General features: G+C 44.7%; 3 protein-coding genes across 4 annotated transcripts; all 3 read left to right on the top strand.

Moving 5' to 3' along the window:
• Positions 1 to 496: 496 nt before the first annotated feature.
• LOC101075879 (leucine-rich repeat-containing protein 58) lies at positions 497 to 5,118 on the top strand. The gene is made up of 4 exons (XM_003961707.3): positions 497 to 1,161; positions 3,016 to 3,144; positions 3,260 to 3,537; positions 3,623 to 5,118. The coding sequence occupies exons 1-4, from the start codon at positions 704 to 706 to the stop codon at positions 3,814 to 3,816; spliced, it is 1,059 nt and encodes a 352-aa protein (XP_003961756.2). The 5' UTR covers positions 497 to 703; the 3' UTR covers positions 3,817 to 5,118.
• A 155-nt stretch (positions 5,119 to 5,273) lies between these two features.
• Positions 5,274 to 18,173, top strand: gpr156 (G protein-coupled receptor 156). Of its 2 annotated transcripts, none has more exons than XM_029839206.1 (10): positions 5,274 to 8,240; positions 10,041 to 10,182; positions 12,617 to 12,744; positions 12,837 to 12,954; positions 13,028 to 13,138; positions 13,436 to 13,561; positions 13,668 to 13,763; positions 14,223 to 14,459; positions 14,968 to 15,126; positions 15,291 to 18,173. In XM_029839206.1, the coding sequence occupies exons 2-10, from the start codon at positions 10,066 to 10,068 to the stop codon at positions 16,617 to 16,619; spliced, it is 2,421 nt and encodes an 806-aa protein (XP_029695066.1). In that variant the 5' UTR covers positions 5,274 to 8,240; positions 10,041 to 10,065; the 3' UTR covers positions 16,620 to 18,173. The 2 variants fall into 2 exon arrangements, with proteins under 2 accessions (XP_029695066.1, XP_029695108.1); XM_029839248.1 differs by having other exon boundaries at positions 9,356 to 10,182.
• Positions 10,568 to 12,425, top strand: LOC101067440 (zinc-binding protein A33-like). Its single transcript, XM_003961758.3, has one exon. It carries the CDS (start codon positions 10,918 to 10,920, stop codon positions 12,307 to 12,309), a length of 1,392 nt encoding a protein of 463 aa, XP_003961807.3. The 5' UTR covers positions 10,568 to 10,917; the 3' UTR covers positions 12,310 to 12,425.
• Positions 18,174 to 18,810: the final 637 nt, after the last annotated feature.

Raw genomic sequence — 18,810 nt, 5'->3', positions numbered from 1 at the left:
ATTAAGTCAACAGCGACAGTTCAGTGTGTAGTTACTGTTCGCAACTACATTCAACCCATTAACTAACAATTTTAGCAAAGAACGAAAACGTATTAAGAAAAACATCAAAAGATGCACGTTGAAAGTCAGAGGGACAGTCTGAAGAACCCAGACATCCAGTTCACATTTTGTATTCTGTGCACGGTGAGTTCGGCCTTGCGTAATGTAACAAAGAGGGGTATTGCATAATAAACTACAACGCACTACATTTTTATAACTTCCTGTCATCGGAAGACATTCAGTTGTAAGAATCCAAAAGTTCATCCCAAGTAACTGAAGATAATGATGAATTTCTTCGCTTTGACGTAACGATATTAATGCAAAAAATAGCTTAAACCCCCTGAATGAGATGGAACAGCGTGTGACGCGGGGCTGAACCAGCCAATCAGAGCCCGGGGAGGCGGGGCTTGTCGGAGAGATTGACCAATCCAAAGCCTTAAAGGCTCCGCCTCCACAGTGAGCAACAGCCACTTTACTTCCAAGAGGTCTCTACTTTCGCTGGAGATGCTGCACTAGTTTACGGGAGTTTACTAATCTCTTCTTTCCTCCATGTGACAGAGTACTGGACTAAACTCACGGTTTACAAAGGCGTTTTTCCAAAACTGTATTTCTACGAGGAGTGTTCCCCCCTGCTAGACTTGATATTGTCGCTAAAATAGCCAAAATGGAGAATCGCGAGGGTGCTGCGGCCGCGGGGGACAGCGTCCTCGACTTCTCTCGCTTGAGTCTTAACACCTTTAACGTCGATAGTTTCAGCGAGGAGAGGAAAAGAGACACCAGGCAACTGTACCTGAACTACAACCGCTTAGCTTCCTTCCCCTCGTCTGTCAGCCTTTTCTCCAACCTCGAGTTTTTGGACATCAGCAACAACGGACTGTCGGCCATCTGCGAAGGCATTACCCGGCTGGCCAGGCTGAAGACCCTCATAGCCAAGAACAACCGCCTGGACGAGTTTTCTCTGCCCAAAGACTTCGGCTCCCTGCAGCTGGAGGTGTTGAACTTTAGTGGGAACCGATTCGAGGAGATCCCGCTGCAGTGCATGAAGCTGCTGCAGCTGCAGTCGCTGTCGCTGGGTGGGAACAGGCTGAAGAGTATCCCGGCCGAGATAGAACAGCTCACCAGGTGGGTCTCCACCAGCAGCCCACTGGGTGTAGAGCCGAGTAAAGTCACCAATGTTGCACGGAACAACCGGTTAGCATTAGCCCAAGTTAGAACTAACCCTAGATATGACAGCCGGCTGCAAGTGTGTTATTTTTGCTGACGTTTTAGCTTTGATTTGTCCTGCTTCCCAAAGATTGTTGTTCATTTCTCTTGTTCATCCTGAGCTCATGATAATGTGAGGTTTACTTTGGTTTTTGACCCGTGCGACAGTAGATTAGAGTCGTGGTCGTGTCCCGGGGCAGGAACACAGATGTGTAGTGTCAGTCAGTCGTGCACGCGCGCCATCCCTGCACGGTTCATCACACCTGTCTTAAAGTGAACTTAAACCTAATTTATCCTGGTCCTTCTCGCCATTTTGCATGTGGACCGTGCTGCGTTTGCAGCTCAACATCCCAGTAATCGTTCATGATGACGTAGTTCCCACGAAACTGTTCCAGTCAGGTTCCATCGCTGTTGACCCATTTGTGTCACCTGGGAAGCTGTAAACAATGGTAACAGACTAGTAAACAGCTCCAGTGGTGCAGCAGTGCTGCTTTCACATATGAAATAAAAACCCAGGATTCTCGTTGCTGCTTGCGTCCTGAGATGAACCTCTTCTGTGTCCTGACCTCGTCTGCAGGTCTTTTGGGTCGAAAACACAGCGGCAGCAGAATCAACTGGGTTTAAAGTAGTTAAATGTGTCAACAACGAGCCTCCCTGGGTCAGATATATGCAGTGTCAGAAAATGAGGGTCAGTGTGAGGCGTTTATCAATGTAGTTTATCACGATCGAGTCACAGTAACCTCCCGTCAGGCCAAAGGTCACACACGCGAGTCTCGTCATTATATTACGTGCACAAACGCAGCGGTGTGGCAGCGTATTGACGAAAGAGACGAGGGAATCTCTGATCATCAGGTTTGTTCGTACTGGGAACATGATGATAGTTACATTGAGTTTTCTTCTGAGGGCAAAGGTTATCTTTATTTGCAACGGTTTCCTCAGCAGTGCCTGGTTTAAAAACAAACAAAAGCGGGTGAAGCTGTGATATTGGCACATGTTGGTACTTGCTGACTCACTTTATAACCTTTATGACTTTTGTTTGGGAAACTCGGTAGAAGAAGAAAAAAGTGCAATATTTTTTCCAACCCTCCGTGCTGTAACTCAGCACTTTGGGCCGGTCAGCTGCTGTCTCAGGCCTTCTCACCGAGGGGGGGCTTGTTCAGTGGTCAGTCACCAAGGACGATATAATGGCTTCCTCTCTCACAGTCGCTGTGTCATCAGTTCCAGCCGACAGATGGCCCGGCCGCTTACTTTGGCTAAACCGCCATCCATTTTTGCTTCCCTTTCACTCTTTTACTTTCGTAATCACCCCCCTGTGTACTGTATACCCCCTTTAACCTACCAGGGTTCATTGTTACCTACAGAAAAAGACTAAACTAAAATCTGTCTAATGGGCAAAATATTGAAGCACATTTTGTTAAGGTTTTCTTTTTATACCAGATCAGAGAACTTTTCAGGATCTATCTATATATCTTTTACAAAGTGTTTTTCTCTCTTATTTATTTATTTTTTTCTTTTTTGGTAATTTTTGTGTAAACCTGAAATCCCAAATGTCACCAGAGCGCACAGCCAGTCACCCTATGGATGAAAACCTTCACCTGTAGCGCCCCCGTCTGGCGCGTAGTAGCATTACTCGGTTTACGGCATGAGCCGGATATATTTCCGTGGATAAACGGTGAAGCTATATATGATAAAAGAAACTGTAAATATTTATTAATTTCCATTCTTGCTCACTGAACCTGATTAATTTAAAGTGTTGTTCATTTGTCCTGTTAGGTTGGAGTTGTTGTATCTGGGTGGGAACCTGATCTCAGCTATTCCCCCAGAAGTGGCTTACCTGCCCAACCTCAGCTACTTGGTCCTGTGTGACAACCGCATTCAAAGCATCCCCCCTCAGCTCACCAGGTAACAGCAGGCTCATACCTTCCAAGTGGAACCATCATCTAAATGTCAGCAGCACCGGCCTTGCTAGGGGCGTTCCTGTAGCATTCCAGGATTTAATTTCTTTGTCTCGTTCCAGGATGCACTCGCTGCGATCGTTAAGTCTCCACAACAACTTGCTAACTTACCTGCCGCGGGAGATACTCAGCCTGGTGCATCTGCACGAGCTCAGTCTCCGTGGCAACCCTCTGGTGGTGAGGTTTGTCAAGGAGATGACGTATGACCCTCCGTCACTCTTGGAGTTGGCGGGACGTACCATCAAAAGCCGAAATATTCCCTATTATCCTTGTGACCTCCCTGCAAACCTGCTGCGCTACCTCGACCTGGCCAGCAAGTGCCCCAACCCCAAGTGTGCTGGTAAGATACTGGTTTGGGAAATTTGGAATGAAAACAGGCTTAGTTTCAGTGCTGGTCCCCACTGATCCGGTTTTCTTTTCCACAGGCGTCTACTTTGACTCATGCGTCCGCCACATTAAATTTGTGGACTTCTGTGGGAAATATCGACTGCCGCTCATGCACTACCTGTGCTCCCCGCAGTGCACCTCACCCTGCAGCTCCAACCCACAGAGCGACGCAGAGTCGGAGGACGAGAGCAGCGTGCCGGCGTACCGCCTCCAGAGGGTGCTTCTGGGGTAGCGCCACAGGGTGCAGACGGGTCAAACTGTGTTGGGCAGAGACGGGCCTGGCTGAGCCAGACTAGCACTCGGTCAAAAACTAATATTGTGGCTGTACGTAACACACACAATGTGAAACTTCCTTGTGCATCTCTGGACACAAGCGTAGGAAACTTCAGATTTCAGGTGTAGCCATGAAAGTCAGAGCTGCTTTTCCCTTTCAGCACCTTGTACTTTAGAATCATATTGGGTGCAGGCTAATAACTACATTTGAATGTTGGGATCTGAACATTTGTTCCACGTCTAAACTGCTGGTGACACACAGTTAGCTTGCACTTAATTTTTTTTTCTAACTTCAGAGTTTTTTTTCTTTCCTTTGCTTTATGAAGTAACTATGACGATAGTGACTTTTAATTCCTATATTTACACTGAGCACAGTCCTGCTGGGCAAAGGTCAAACCTCTCGTCATCTTGCCTTTTCAGTTCATTTTCGTTTAAGAAGATGTCGGCGTTCCTTTAAAATGGACCCCACGTCTGTTTGTGTATTTAGGAGAAAGCTTGTGCGGGCTGGCTGATGACAGGAAGTGGATGTAGGGCGGATCTGGCCAAATCATTCACTGTTGTGGCGCAGAAACAATGGCTGTTCGGCTTAAACCAGTCTGAGCCTCCGTGTCCATGTGGAGGAGATCCATTTATTTCCCCCCTCGGTGAGAAGGCCTGAGTCAGGCAACGGCGCTGCATCCCAGTGTAGCCCAGAGAGCAATTCATTTCCTGTATTAATCCCTCTTGGTTAGATTATCTTTTTTTTTTTTGCACAGGAAGTGACTTTTTGTACTTTCCTGGTTACATGTTTGTTTGGAAAACTCCAACACTATAATTTCCCTGACAGGTCGGGGCCATTAGAAGGAAAACATCCTTTGGCCCCTCAGCAATGTTGAGAATACAAAAGAATGCGCCTCTATGTTACAGTTAGTCCAGATTGGAGCATTTCTAGATCTTACAAATGGGGACTTCTAATGCTGGGAAAAGATACAAAGACACAATTTACACATTGTAATGTGACGAAGAATAATAACAATAATAATAATAATAATAATAAAGCTAAATGTTTGATTTGGAGTTCTTGTATCACGGCCTCTAGCGCGCAGAATGTAACATTGTTAATTGGATGAATTGCTTTTAGCAAAAATCATTTGTGATTTCTGCTACCTACAAATATTTAACTTACTTGCAGAATTAGACTAAAGTAGAGCATATATTGACATGTTTTTGTTATTGAGGTAAATTAAACGGTGCTAAAACGGTAATAAAGCTGATCTTACTGAAAGTGTGTTTATGAAACTTTGATTTATCTGCAGCTAATCTTCGCTGAGGAAACGTATAAACTGTCTCAAGGAGACACAAAAATGAGAGCGTTTGTTCTTGTTCCATGGTTTAGTCCAGCTCTTATTTGCATATGAAGGTGACCTCATTCTGGTGTCTCAATGCCGAGAGCCCTGTTCTGAACTCTGGAATCAGGACAAGCATGTTTTCCTTTCACTCGGGCTGCTAATCCTTCAGCATCACCTGCCAACAGAGCCGCCGTGTCCCCGCCGCTGCCTCTCTTTCACTTCCATTGTCACATGGCAGCTTTTTCCAGACGTGTTGGCAGGATTGATGCTTTGCACAGTCGCATACTTGGTTTGTTTTCAGCGGTCTTTGAACAGGTCACAGCTGGGTTCTGCCTAGTTACTGGTTAACCCTAGCTTTAAGGACCACTTTCAAACAGCCCCTAGGAAACTAAAACAAAAGTTTATTTTTCAACAGTCCCTTACAACACCTCCAAACATGAAATGCACCCACTTTTACTTGCATTATGTGACTTTTTTGACATCCAATACATTGTTTTTTATTTTCCTGGTGTTGTAAAAAAGACATCAAAATAAACACTTTAGAGGAGCTTGGAATCGTGAGAAGAGCTCAAGCTGTTGTGGACTGATGGGAACTGCCCTGGGACTGTTGTATAGCCTTGTTGACATTCCGGTTCAATGTCATGTCAATGTCAGGTCACCAAGTCAGTATTGTTACACAGAAGTACATTAAATGCAACAGCTAAAGAGCTCTGTCAAATGCATGGAAACTAGATAGATGGCACATGTGGTGGCTGCAAATGATGTCACCAACACAAGATGGCAGCACCCCGGTATCCCAGAAACGTATCTTTTTGAAGTGGAACCTCATTATCCACCTCAATTTTAAGTGGATGAGTGACTGCAAGAGTTGATCAAAGCTAAATCTCTGTCACACTCATCACATTAAACTGCCTGCTGATGCTCCCGTGTGTTTGATGATCCGACCTGTTTCCAACAGATACGCTACAGCTTCAGTCTGAGGAGGATCTTTGTCCCAGCACCAACAGTCTTGATCCATAGCAACCCAGCAGGAGACGCAGCAGGGAGTTCTCTCTCTGCGAATTAGCAGACAAAGCCGGGCATGTCAGAGCGGCGCGTCCAGGCTCTGGTTAGGACAGGAGTGTGGTGATGCTTCACACAGAACAAACAGATCCACCCACACGGTCTTAAATGCCACAAAGCTAACTGTGGTCAGATGTTGCATCACAGCTGCAGATGCTTCCATTCCAGGAAACGCCGCTGCTGCCTTCTAACAGGAAACAGTGCACCACATGGTGAACAGGCCTTTTCTGTTGTGTGTTATGGTTGGTTGGCCTCCAGCTGGCAGATGCACAACGTTGGATCGTAGCAATAAAAGGTGACCAGTGATATGTGACACCTGCATTTGGCTTTCGTAACAGCCGACGTTAGAACTGATCCCTGGTAACCTCCGAGCAGCAGCACGCGTCCTGTTTCATCAGGCCTCCTCCCTGGCTGCTGCTCCTCTTTGACTCCTGAGCAGCAGCAGCGTGTCTCCAGATGAAATATTCAAGCTCCTGGTAACCTGAGATCACGACTTGGGTCCACCTGCCACCACTGTTGAACCCGATCCTCCCAGAAACCTGAGAAAGACCGACAAGCTTTAGCAGCAATCGCTGCTGATGTTTGACTTGAGTTTAAACCGAGTTTTAAAGAACTCTGCCCATCCTAAAAACCTCTAAAGTGATGGATGGAGGGGAATAAAGTGGAGTGTTTGAAACTCTCAACACAACGATGCACATGTAGAGTAAATGTGAGTGTGCAGGAAGCAGCTTTATATGTACAACCTGCATCCTATCGTACGAATCTGCATTTTCAGCTTAATCTTGTCTTTTCCTGGGGAACAAGAGGAACAACAGCTCATGTGAACCCTAAGGTGAAGACCTCCGGTTGTCATAGTAACGATGGAGCGAAACTCAACTGAAGTTATGCAGGTTTGCCTGTGACTCTACTTTCCTCTGAAAGCTGTCATGGAGCTGACACTCCCTCAGCAGGAATCGCACCATGATTTGGCTCCCTCCATAAATCTGTGTGACGTCTTAATAACACCTTTATGCCTCTTATAGCTGCTGGAATATTCCCACCGCTTGACGTCACTCACTCACACCAACGCTGTTTTTTGTCTTTTGATGTTTTTCACCGGTCAGCAGGAACTCGACATCCACGTTTCTGACATCGCTGGTGGACACGAAGCAAAATAGGCACATTTTTTGTTTCTCTTTCCATTAAAACCTGTTGCTCAGTGCAAGTATCTGTGCTGTGCACGTGTGGTTCCACTGATGCCACCCAGTCCCACAGGGCTGCACTGGGTCACATGTTTTGAGTCTATGGTAGCAGAATAAAAACATGTTAAAGTAGATTGTTGTTTTTTTAGATATTTGTGGTATTTATATCTTATTTCTTTACCTTTAGTGAGACAGTTACTTTGCCAATTTCTAATCACTCTATTACAGGTTCTTCAAAATGGTTATGACATTTTGACATTATTCAGATTTAGTCTATAAATCTGTGTTATAATTCTGTTTAGACTTTTCACTTTTGTCCTCTAGTACTAGATTCCAGATTTCTTTTTGAACCTGTAAAAACGCAAAATAAATATATTTTTGGTTATTTTATTGTATTGTGTGGCGTTTTTGTTTGAAAATTTAATTTGAGCAAAGTGAAATCATAGTTTACAGACTCTCTCTTTCGCTCCCTCGCGCCATCACACACACACACACACACACACACACACACACACACACACACACACACACACACACACACACACACCCTTGGTGCACTGATGAGAGCTCCCTCAGTCTGCCTGAAGTTTTCCTGAGTATCAGGAGCTTCTCGGATTGTGGCTACACAGAAGTTTGGTTCACAGGATTTTCCCCGCAGCTCGTTTGAGATGGGATCTTTGTAGAAATGCTATTTCATATGACAGAGCTGAGTCTTGTATTTGCCAGTTTTATTGCTTTAGCGTTTCACAGTCTTGCGCGATGTCTGGAACGGGACGTGGAGACGGGATCCTGCGTGCGCGTCGGAGACAAAGGTTCGCTCTTTAAAACTTGTGTTACGGCTGCATTTTGTTTTAATAATCCTCTTTTTTCGTGTCTTGCTCCTTGTCTCGGTGTGTCCTGCTGGTGCTGGATTGCTCAATTGGTTGTTTTACGCTGAACGTGTCTTGACGCATTCGTGCGTAAATTTCCATCCTGTCACCCCGAAAACGCAGAACATGTCAAACCTCAGAACATGAGATTGTGCTCTTTTTGAATAATAATGAGCGTCATAAATATCATAATGAGGATGCCATCGTCCTTAATAGTGTCCTCTTTTTTATTCTAACCAGTCTCCTGTTAAAAAAGAGCGAAATTTAATGTTTTTTGTTTGTTTGTTTTGTTTTTTGTTTTTTGCGTACTATGATCACGTTGGACGTTATGAAATAGCAGAACCAGGCTGCAGACTGTATCATGCGCTGTAAATGGCGTGTGACAGCTTGAACTGAGGCTGGATTTCAGTAATTGCATTCTATTTCAGCTTAAAGAATAAACTTGGAAACGGATTTGCTACTTACTCAGGAGGAATGTTTCAATATCGGCACTTAAACTGGGCTTTTTGTCTGCCAGTGCCTGTGGTGACGCACCAGGTTGTTCTTAAAAGGAGGGGGAAGATTGACAGTACAATGAATGGGCTTTACTTAAGCGCCAGAAAATAGTATTGAAGATGCTCCTCAGGTTTTCACACAGGTTAACACCATTGAACACCGTCGTGTGAGCACAGCTTCCTGTCAGAAATAACTCAAATATTTTTAACAAATTGAAACAGAGTTTTAAAAGGTCAGTCCTGTAAAGTGAAAGTCATGTTGACATATTCGGCATCTCCACTGGCTGTCAGAGAAAATGTTCAAAGCCTCAGATACTTCAGGTATTTGCTGTGGTTTAGCCTTCGGGACTTCAAAAGACACTCCTCATGACTGTTCTGAACTGTCAAAACACGTCCATTAAACCAAACTCATCCTGAGGAAGGGCCTTGTTCTGACTCCATTTGGAGGGACCCCCCCCCCCCCACCTCCCCCCATCCTTGGGTGTTCTCCCAAACTGAAACCTGCAAAGGTTAGATTTCGAAAAACTGACGGAAATGCCTCTCTCTGCTCGGCTTTTCCTGCAGGAAGCAGCAGAACTGTGAACTAAACTTGGAAAGTGACGAAAGACGGTGAACAGGAACTCCAGACACTTCCCAGTTGCACTGGCCCAGCAGGCTTCATTGTCCTGTCAACAGCATCAACCTAGATGGGCCACTGAATAATTTACACAGAGGATGTCTTTGAAAAATCACCCATTTAGTGGATGACATTATTCAGGTTTACTCTATAATTCCTTTTCCTATAATGTCTTTTTTAAAAGCCCTTCTAGTCATCGTGCAGACATGAACGTATGGTCTGAGAACACACTCAAACAGTCACCTGTCTGAAAAACTGGGCAGCACGTAGCTGAGTCACTGTTGCGTTAGCAGCCATCGGACATGGCTCAGTATCGGGTTAGCTGTGCAATTACTCCTGCAACATGTTGATGCAGCACAGGTCATAAACACACCTGTGACGTGAGCGCCAAACACTTGTTTAGTGATTTTCTGCAAAGCTTTTTACAATTTCCAGGAACTGCCCCATTCATTTAACTTTTCTGCTGTCGGCCGCAGAATGATCCCGTGCTCGAATGTCGCACCGTCCAGTACACTTGCAGCACCCAACATTATTTAAACACGTGAATTGTGCATTTGAGTAGAGATGGAGCAAAATGGAAACACTTCCCTAGTGTGAGTGAAGCGTAACCCGGGGTGTCTGTCTGTTCCTCAGGATGTGTAAGTGAAACCGGACCGCGATGGAGCCTGAAATGAACTGCAGCTCCCGGTGTGACTCTGCACTCTGCTTCATCCATGCTGGAGTCAACAGGCAAGAGGGCCTCGAGATTATGCAGAGACTGTGCGGCCTCAGCACGGTAATAACTGCTATAAATGTCATGTCTGAACAGTTCAGCTAGAGCTGCGGCTCAAAATTCTGTTGAATTGGTGCCTCATATCAGTGAAGACAACCCTGCAATTAACACATATTTCATTCACCCATTAAGAAATCACTGATGAGCAGAGATCTGGTGCGGCTGAAAGGACTAGTGACGATACATTTAGCACGGACCCTGGTCCCTTTAAGAGGAAAGGGCAACATGGAGGGCCTATGAATGTCTAGCATGACTTTCCAAGTATAACCTAAGCTGTAGTGGCTCCATGTTGCCTGACACTCATTCTATTTGGAAACACTGTGTCAGGCAACACAGATGGTTCCCTGCAGACACTTTTTTTTTTCAAATACTACACCTCGTAGAAGTAAGGTGAGTTATCTCTTTGATTTCTTTCATGCTTTGTAGATTTGCTGTCAGTTGCAGATGTCACAAATGCCCTCTGGGATTTTTTTTCCTTGTAGGAAACAACAAAGCTCTTTTAACCTGTTCTTTAAAAAAAGTTCTTTGATAATTTACATCAAACAATTTGCTTGATTTTCTGTTTAACTTTAAACAGGAGGCGTAATCACCACGCACGTGTGACTATTTGTAGACAGGGAGAGCTTTCCATGCACAACTGCTTCTATATGTTAGAGCAGAGGCGTGAGAAGAACCTGACTACGTTCAACTTACTCCATATAACGCCATCTGCTTTTCTCTCTGGATGCATTCCCAGATATGGAAACTATGGCTAGTACGCTCTCCGAGGAGCTGCTTCTCTGTCCCATCTGCCTGGATCTGTTCAACCTGCCCATCTCAACTCCGTGTGGACATAACTTTTGTAAAGAGTGCATTCAAGGATACTGGGAGATTGCTGAATTACCCCAGTGCCCTGTCTGCAAACAGAAGCTCTCCAAGGGGCCTGAATTCAAAGTGAATACCCTCCTATCTGAACTGGCTACTCAGTTTAAGAAGTCGTCAGCAAAAAAAGGCAAACGTGACTCCGGTTCTGTTGATGAGTTGTCCAGCCAGGAGGATTTCTGCTCCAGACACCATGTTGTGGACGCCTTCAAGACGAGCCAGATGAAGGACAGCGTGTCGAAGAAATTACCAGACCTGTTCTCTAAAGCTGGCGACATGTGTGCAGGACCGGTGGAAGCTTCAATCAACGACCGTCTTCACTGGATAAATGAAATCAATCAAACGGCTGGGATCAGCAGGGAAAATGCAGCGAGAGAGATTCAGGACTGTTTGCAGCTCTTTCAAAAACTGTTCCACATGGTCCAGAAAGGCCAGGAAGATCTGCTGGAGGACATTAATTCAAAGCAAATGCAAGTTGAACTCAAGGCCAGGGGAATGGTTGTGGCTCTGGAGCAGGAGATCGATACCTTTGTACAGAAACGTGCATCTGACCATCACCATTTTCAGGTATTGTCCACATCTACGCGGGCCTGCTTGCAGCCTGCTGTGTACGTTGGTGCGATGAGCAGAGCGGTGACGAGGGTGGCGGGCGAGCTGGAGGAGACAGTAGGAGTTCATGTTAAGCGGCTGTATGAGACGGAGATTCAGAGGGCTCGACAGTACGCTGTGGATGTGACTCTCGACCCTGACACAGCTCATCCCAAACTGATCCTGTCTGAAAACAGGAAACAAGTGCACCATGGCGATGTTGCTCTAAAACTACCAGACAACCCCAAGAGATTCTACCCAGGGGTCAGTGTCTTGGGAAACGAGGGATTCTCCTCTGAAAGATTCTACTATGAGGTCCTGGTGAAAGGGAAGACAGAGTGGGACATAGGAGTTGGCCTGGAAAATGTCAGCAGAAAGGGAGGGAACATGCTGAATCCTGAAAATGGCTACTGGGCCCTGGGAATGAGGGGAGGCCAGAGCTACTGGGCCCTGAGCAGCACTCCTGTCAGTTTGCCACTGGTCAAGGAACTCCAGAGAGTCGGGATTTACGTAGATATGGAGTGTGGGCAGGTTTCTTTTTACAACGTGGATGTTGCTTCTCTGATTTACACCTTCACTGGCTACTCGTTCAGTCAAAGACTGTTCCCCTACTTTAACCCCCGTCGTAATCAGAATGGGACCAACTCTGCCCCCCTGATCATTTTACCTGTGGATGTCTGAAATCTAGCTGTTTATCCTGATCTCCCGCATTTTATGTTTATGATTGCCAGAAGAAATGGGAATCGAGGATGTAATGAGATATTTGGGACACTAATAAAGTTTGATCACAATCTGAATCATTTGTTCTGTTTTACCTGCTTTTCCACTCCTCTATAATGTAAACATGAGTCTGCTCAAAAACCAATGTGCGTGTTTGTAATGATGTGTTTGTGTGTGTGTGTGTGTGTGTGTGTGTGCGTGTGTGTGTGTGTGTGTGTGTGTGTGTGTGTGTGTGTGTGTGTGTGTGTGTGTGTGTGTGTGTCTGCAGCTGGCTGTGGAGCTGCCCAGCCGAGCTCTGTCTCCAGTGTTGAGTGCTGTCATGTGGACTCTGCTCTCCTGTGGAATCCTGTTAGCCATTGTCTTCCTCTCCTTCACTCTCCACTTCAAAAACAACAGGTAGACCACAGTGCAACATATCAAGTAATAACTTCATAGAACTCCTCCCACGAATTCCTTCATCCACTGTGTTGATGTTCCCACACTACCAGGATCGTGAAGATGTCCAGTCCCAACCTAAATGTCCTGACTCTCCTCGGGAGTGTCCTCACTTACAGCAGTGGATTTCTATTTGCTGCTGTTGAGGGAGCGTCTCCTGCTGTGCTTCAAGTAAGCATTAACATCTTTGTTGGTGCTTTTCTGTGTTTTTGGTGGCTCGGCTTAAGGCTTGTTCCTCCGACAGGCTCGGATGTGGACCCTCTGTGTGGGCAGTACGCTTGTCTTTGGTCCAATTTTAGGCAAGACGTGGAGGCTGTACAGGGTGTTCACCCAGCGAGTGCCTGACAAGAGAGTGGTAGGACACCGGTCACGCAGCAGCTATTTGTCTCTCTAGACTCCTGTGGGATGTGTTTGCTTTAGTGTGTCAGCGTCGCCTGAGATTTTTCAGGACAAGAGATCAAACCATCGTGCTGCTGGCAGGCATCATTTTCGCAGTCAAATATATCTTTAAAGGCAGTTTAATTACAGTATTTCCCTAAATCAATTTGGAGGATTTACAGTTAAATTATTTCTTTTGCATGGGCCTTCTGCTGTGTTTAAATGGTGCTCGGGTGGTGCAGGACTGTAATAACAGGTTTATTTTGGGTTTCAGATCATTAGAGACATCCAGCTGATGGGGCTGGTGGCTTTGTTGCTCACAGTGGACATGCTGATCCTCACAGCCTGGTACCTTACTGACCCCATAAGGTGTTCACGATCTGTGGCTGCTGCTTTCAAGGTACGGTACTATTTATTTATTTATTTTAGCAGAAGTGGAAAAAAAGGTCTGAGATGCAAAAATATCAATAAGAGTTTATATCACTCAGTGAGTTTTCCCATTGTAGGTGATGGAGAGACAAATTTCCTACTCCCTGACTCAGACGGATACCTGCTCCTCTGTATATTATGACTTGTGGGTGACCATCATGGCTGTAAAGAAGGTAAGTGATGCTTGTTTGGGACAGAAGGTGCTCTAAAAATGACTTTGTGAGTTTTTTCATTGTTTGAACACTATCTATGAAAACAGCTGATCTGACAACATCCTACAGTGGTTTTAGTTGTTTTCTTTTTTCTTCTGAAAGCTGTTGCATTTCCTCAGTGTGCACTGATCATCCATGTTGCTGGATGTAAACTAATTCAGGATCACATTTTGAAAGCCTCATTCAGACTGCCAACACACTGATTTTTCCTTTATTTATCCAATCCACCCTGTTCAGAAGTCAGATCAGATGTCAGTGGGAGTCTACTCGCTCCACCTCACCAGTGAAGCTAGAGAAACGCTGATTAGGCTCAGATATGCACCAACAGAAACATGTCTTATGAAATCACTTTGAAAACATGGAAAATAAAACTTGGTTTGATTTCCCAAAGCTGATCTTGTTGGTGTCATTCCTCTACAGGGTTGCCTTCTCCTCTATGGGACTTATCTAGCAGGCCTGACCAGCAACGTCAGCCACCCTCCAGTCAACCAGTCTCCCACTATTCTGACTGTAGTTACATTGGTCACCATCTCCTCCACTGTTGCTCTTCCTGTGTCCGTCTTCCTTCAGGCCTGGCCCAATGTGGTCTACAGCATTGTGGCCGGTGCCATCTTCATCTGCACCCTGGCCACCAACTGCATGCTGTTTGTTCCTCAGGTGAGAGACAGGCTAGACCCTTTAACTAAAGAAGAATCCCTGGAGGAAGCATGCTAACATGCATAAAAACCATAACTTGTCAGAGTTAGTCAAGCAGTTATTGTCAGTTCAGCATCACACACAGACATATCAATGACAGACAGGACGCAAGTAGTAAACCTGGAGTGACTCTGATGCCCGTGCATTTGCTCTCCATGTGCGTGTCAGTTGCCTCCGTCTATCTTTGAGCCTGACTCATTCAAAAGGTGTTTATGAGTCAAAGTTACGTAGGCTGCTGCAAACAGGTTTATGACTCTCCAAGTAGCTGCTGGCTGCTTTATGCCACAACAAAGGAATGTATCTCCAGCGGAAAGGAAATAAATATCTGAACTGTGAGCAATACATTAAGGCACACCTGCTGAAAAGGTCATATGGTTCTTTCAATTTATATTTATATTGGCCTGAAACATGATGAAACACATTTTACTTTTTATACCCATGTACATAATAATGCACTTGTGGCGTGCAGCTGACCCAGTGGCGCCATTTCGAAGAGGATCAGAACAATCCGAGTCAGATGGCAAAGTATTTCAGCAGCCCCAGTAGGAGCCAGCCCTCAGCTTACAGCCAGGAGGAGATCTACTACCTGCTGGGGGAGAACAACTCCATGAAAAAGCTCCTCACTGAGGTGATGCTGCGCTTTGACTTTTCTGGCAAATCAAGAAAATGCATGCGAAAATGGTTTTGCTAAAACAAAATATACGAGTACAGAATGACATATAGAAACGTTTGCTTGTTCAAAGTTACTTCAGAGGCAGATTCTTCACTGTCTTTGTATTTGCTAATCTCCAGAAGAATGCTGTGATCGACAGTCTGCAGGAACAGGTGAGCAACGCTAAGGATAAACTCCTGCATCTGGTGGCAGCCAGTCAGCCTGCTGAGCTCCAGGACCTGGACTCCAACACAAACCTCAACTCCTCCTCCACCCAGACCACAGAGCTTCAGTATGATGGCCTCTGTGCATCTTCTCTACCTCAGAGGGATGCTGAATCTCAGCTGTCACAGCCTCATCCATCTTCTCCCTTGGCCACTGCTGCTGAGGCTACAGCACCTTCCTCTGGGCCTGCCAATGCTCACATCTCCTGCACTGAGTTGGCTGCTTCCTCTCCTCCACCTAAAGGCATATACAGTGAAAACTGGAGTGGTTCCTCTCCTAGTCCTGGTCCTACAGGCGGAGGCACACTTGAGTCCAGGACAGGAATGACCCTAAAGCAGCCATTGTCCCATCAGCCTATTGGCTTTCTCAGGACACCAGTGGAAACTGTAAATTTTGTGACTTCACTGCAATCACCACAAGGGATAAGTCCGTTCCATAGGGGACAAACTCCCAGACCCAGCGGATTTGTCAGTAGTGAGCAGTTGCAGGAGATTCTGCAGGAGCTGAGCATCGATGCGGTGGAAACCTCACTGAGATCCCCTGGCCAAATGTCCAGAACTTCTACACATTTCAAATACCCTGAACCCACTATGCTTTCCCCACTTTCCTTAAGAACACCACGTTCCCCTCGCACACCCGCCGTGTTCCGCTACCCCAGCATCTCTCCCTATATGATGAGGAAACGTCGGCCGCCATTTTACTCTTCCAGGAGAGGTTTAGCCTGCTTCCACACAGGTTTAGAGGCTGTGGGCCACAGGTGGGTAAAGGACAGGTGTGTAAAGCAGAATCAAGGCAAGCACAGCGATGGGATCGCCGTGAGTGACACCTTCATCCAGGCTGAAGACAATGGAGAGCTGCAGGAGGTAAAGGAGGACGATGAGGGAGAAAATGGAGTGATAAGAGGACATAAGCGATGCATTTCAAAGTCCCATCGATGTTCAGCACTACCCTCTTCAAAACGTGGTTACACTTTCACACCTGATGTAGACGCAGGTGGAAATAAAGAGCACCATCACAGACATGTGAGAGACTCCTGCTGGAGCTGGGACTCTGAGTCCAGCAGTTCAACGGATTACTGTTACTACCACCGTCCCTATTGTGAGTCCTGCCTGCAGCGAGGCTCTCTCATGTCCTCGGAGAGCTCCTCAGACTCTTCTGACAGTGAGTACGAAGGCTACAGCAGCCTGTACCGCTCCCCACACCCTGTGGTGTTCAAGGAAGATATCAAACCCACCTTTGTATGACCAAAGGTTTACTGCACTTTACATGTTGTTACCACTGAATGTGCATGAAACAAAGGCAACACTGAGCAGCTAAAGAGAGGAATTGTGTTCTTCAATAGTCAGAATAGCATGTTTTATTTTTAATAATGTATTAAAAAATGCTGTTAGGTGGAAACTTCTTCTATAACCTCAAAAAGTCAAACTAAAAATACAAAACCAAAATGGCTGAAATTCACACGAGGTGCTGTATTTATTTTAACTATTTATTAGAGCGGGTTTTGTTTTTTTTGGCTTGAGTCTTATTTTCTCTGCTGTTTTTTAAAAATGTTTTCAGCAGTTTCACACTCCATGAAAAACTGATTGTCCTTGTAGTCATAACCTCCTGATGTGTTAAATATGAAGTGTCAGGGTTGCTCTTTTTCTTCTCTTTTTAAAATCAACAATTTAGACTATTTTTTTTAAATTATTTACCATCTCCTTTATTATGCCTTATACTGTAGAACTCTCATTTATTCTAATTGTGTACATTATTACATATTACATACACACATCTGCAGTATTATGCATACAAAAGTTTTTATTTAACTGAATATTTTGATTGAAATAAAAATATTCTGTTTTCTCACTAATGTTTTTAAAGTGGGTTTTTTGGTGTTTTGGTGGTGCTTGGAAATTTTGTTAAACTAGACCAATATTTTAGGAACCTCTGGCACCCCTTATAATAAACTAATAGACTTTTTATTAGTAACTGGTGAAGGGCTCTGCAACAGCAGGATATGAGTGAGATATGAGACAAGCTGATAGACTCTGTCAAAAACCCTGCAGCTGCATTTTGAACCAGCTGGAGTCTTTGCAGATAAAACCACGAGTCAGTTCTGGAAGATGTAAAATCTTCAATGACTTTTTCCAGGTAAAGAGAGGAAGGGAAATGTTTAACTTTGGGAATCTAGTGTCGCTTGTTTTCATTAACTCTCCATTCCTGTTTTGATAGATGTCTAAAAATAGGTTTTGCACATTTAAACAGCAGCTTTTTACAATTGGTATTTCTGGCAGGATATTTATATTCAATAATTATTAAAGTCACATTGGACTCTGTGGATGGTACAGTTGTCCCTCCTGTAATTGGCCTTATATGATAGAAGCAACATTTTAAAATAAATTCAGTAAATCCAAGAGCTTCTCCCTATTTCCTTGTCTTGGCCTCTGAATCTCAGCCCCATTCAGGTCTCCATGTCTGTATTCTTGGTTGCGATAATAGTAGAAAAACTTGCCATATGAAGAAAATTGGTATCTCACATTACTTCTGCACCACTGCCCCGTTTGAGAGAGGCCATTGTTCTCTTTTCTGCAAATGATCCATTCAAGGAAGCCTGGGAGAAACTCCCTTTGATGCTGAGCATATCAGACTATAAATAAGCCAGACAAAAGACTGAACACCACAGTCACAGTCGAGGAGGAAAGCCTCGCCTGCCAAGCAGAAACGAATGACCTGTATTCTCTTCAAGAAGCACCGTGGAATTTTTGCAGTAACAATTTGTACAAATTTGATATAAATATTTAAAATAAAATAAAAGACTAAACGATCATGGCTGGATTGTCTAATTCTGAAAAACGTATAAAGAATGGAAACACACTGAAGGAATTTACCTGGGGTTGTTTTTGAGCCAGTAGAGTAGTAATCCTTTACTAATGCCATCAAAAATTGCAACTAAAGGCTATGTGTGTGTGTGTGTGTGTCTTTTAGAGAGAGAGAGAGAGAGAGAGAGAGAGAGAGAGAGAGAGAGAGAGAGAGAGAGGGTAAGAGAGAGCATTAAAAACAAGTAAATCATTCACCAATACTTTATGGGTGGATTGCAACAGTTTGAAATCCTTTTTCAATCACTTTGATTAAAGTAAAATGGGCTCAAGAGAACATAGTTCATCTCATAATAAAGCATCAATATTGCAAGCAAAATGATCCTTAATTTAGGAATTCATTTTACATCCTCACAAAATGCCATTAAATCATTTAGCACACATAAAAAGGAGAGGTATGAGAATGAATATAAAACGAATAATGAGCCATTTGATGCAGGTTTTACATTGCGTGTATGAAACGTCAGCAAGAGAGATAGATTTGTAACTAACATAGCAACAGCATGACCGTCGATACTCTGTGACAGCTGGGTCCATTCGAACTGACAGCCAGGCTCTGGCTCTCCATTGGACGACA

Source organism: Takifugu rubripes, chromosome 1, assembly GCF_901000725.2.
Source record: "Takifugu rubripes chromosome 1, fTakRub1.2, whole genome shotgun sequence".
Taxonomy (NCBI): domain Eukaryota; kingdom Metazoa; phylum Chordata; class Actinopteri; order Tetraodontiformes; family Tetraodontidae; genus Takifugu; species Takifugu rubripes.
The sequence above is the reverse complement of the archived record's forward strand: the minus strand, read 5'-3'. Positions and strand labels throughout refer to the sequence as shown.

Excerpts from the sequence above, each read along its gene's own strand:
- LOC101075879 (XM_003961707.3), top strand. The coding sequence starts at position 704 with ATGGAGAATCGCGAGGGTGCTGCGGCCGCGGGGGACAGCGTCCTCGAC. Across the intron at positions 1,162-3,015 it reads GAGATAGAACAGCTCACCAG|GTTGGAGTTGTTGTATCTGG; the intron begins GTGGGTCTCCAC and ends TTGTCCTGTTAG. Across the intron at positions 3,538-3,622 it reads CCCCAACCCCAAGTGTGCTG|GCGTCTACTTTGACTCATGC; the intron begins GTAAGATACTGG and ends TCTTTTCCACAG.
- gpr156 (XM_029839206.1), top strand. The coding sequence starts at position 10,066 with ATGGAGCCTGAAATGAACTGCAGCTCCCGGTGTGACTCTGCACTCTGC. Across the intron at positions 10,183-12,616 it reads GACTGTGCGGCCTCAGCACG|CTGGCTGTGGAGCTGCCCAG; the intron begins GTAATAACTGCT and ends GTGTGTCTGCAG. Across the intron at positions 15,127-15,290 it reads TGAAAAAGCTCCTCACTGAG|AAGAATGCTGTGATCGACAG; the intron begins GTGATGCTGCGC and ends GCTAATCTCCAG.
- LOC101067440 (XM_003961758.3), top strand. The coding sequence starts at position 10,918 with ATGGAAACTATGGCTAGTACGCTCTCCGAGGAGCTGCTTCTCTGTCCC.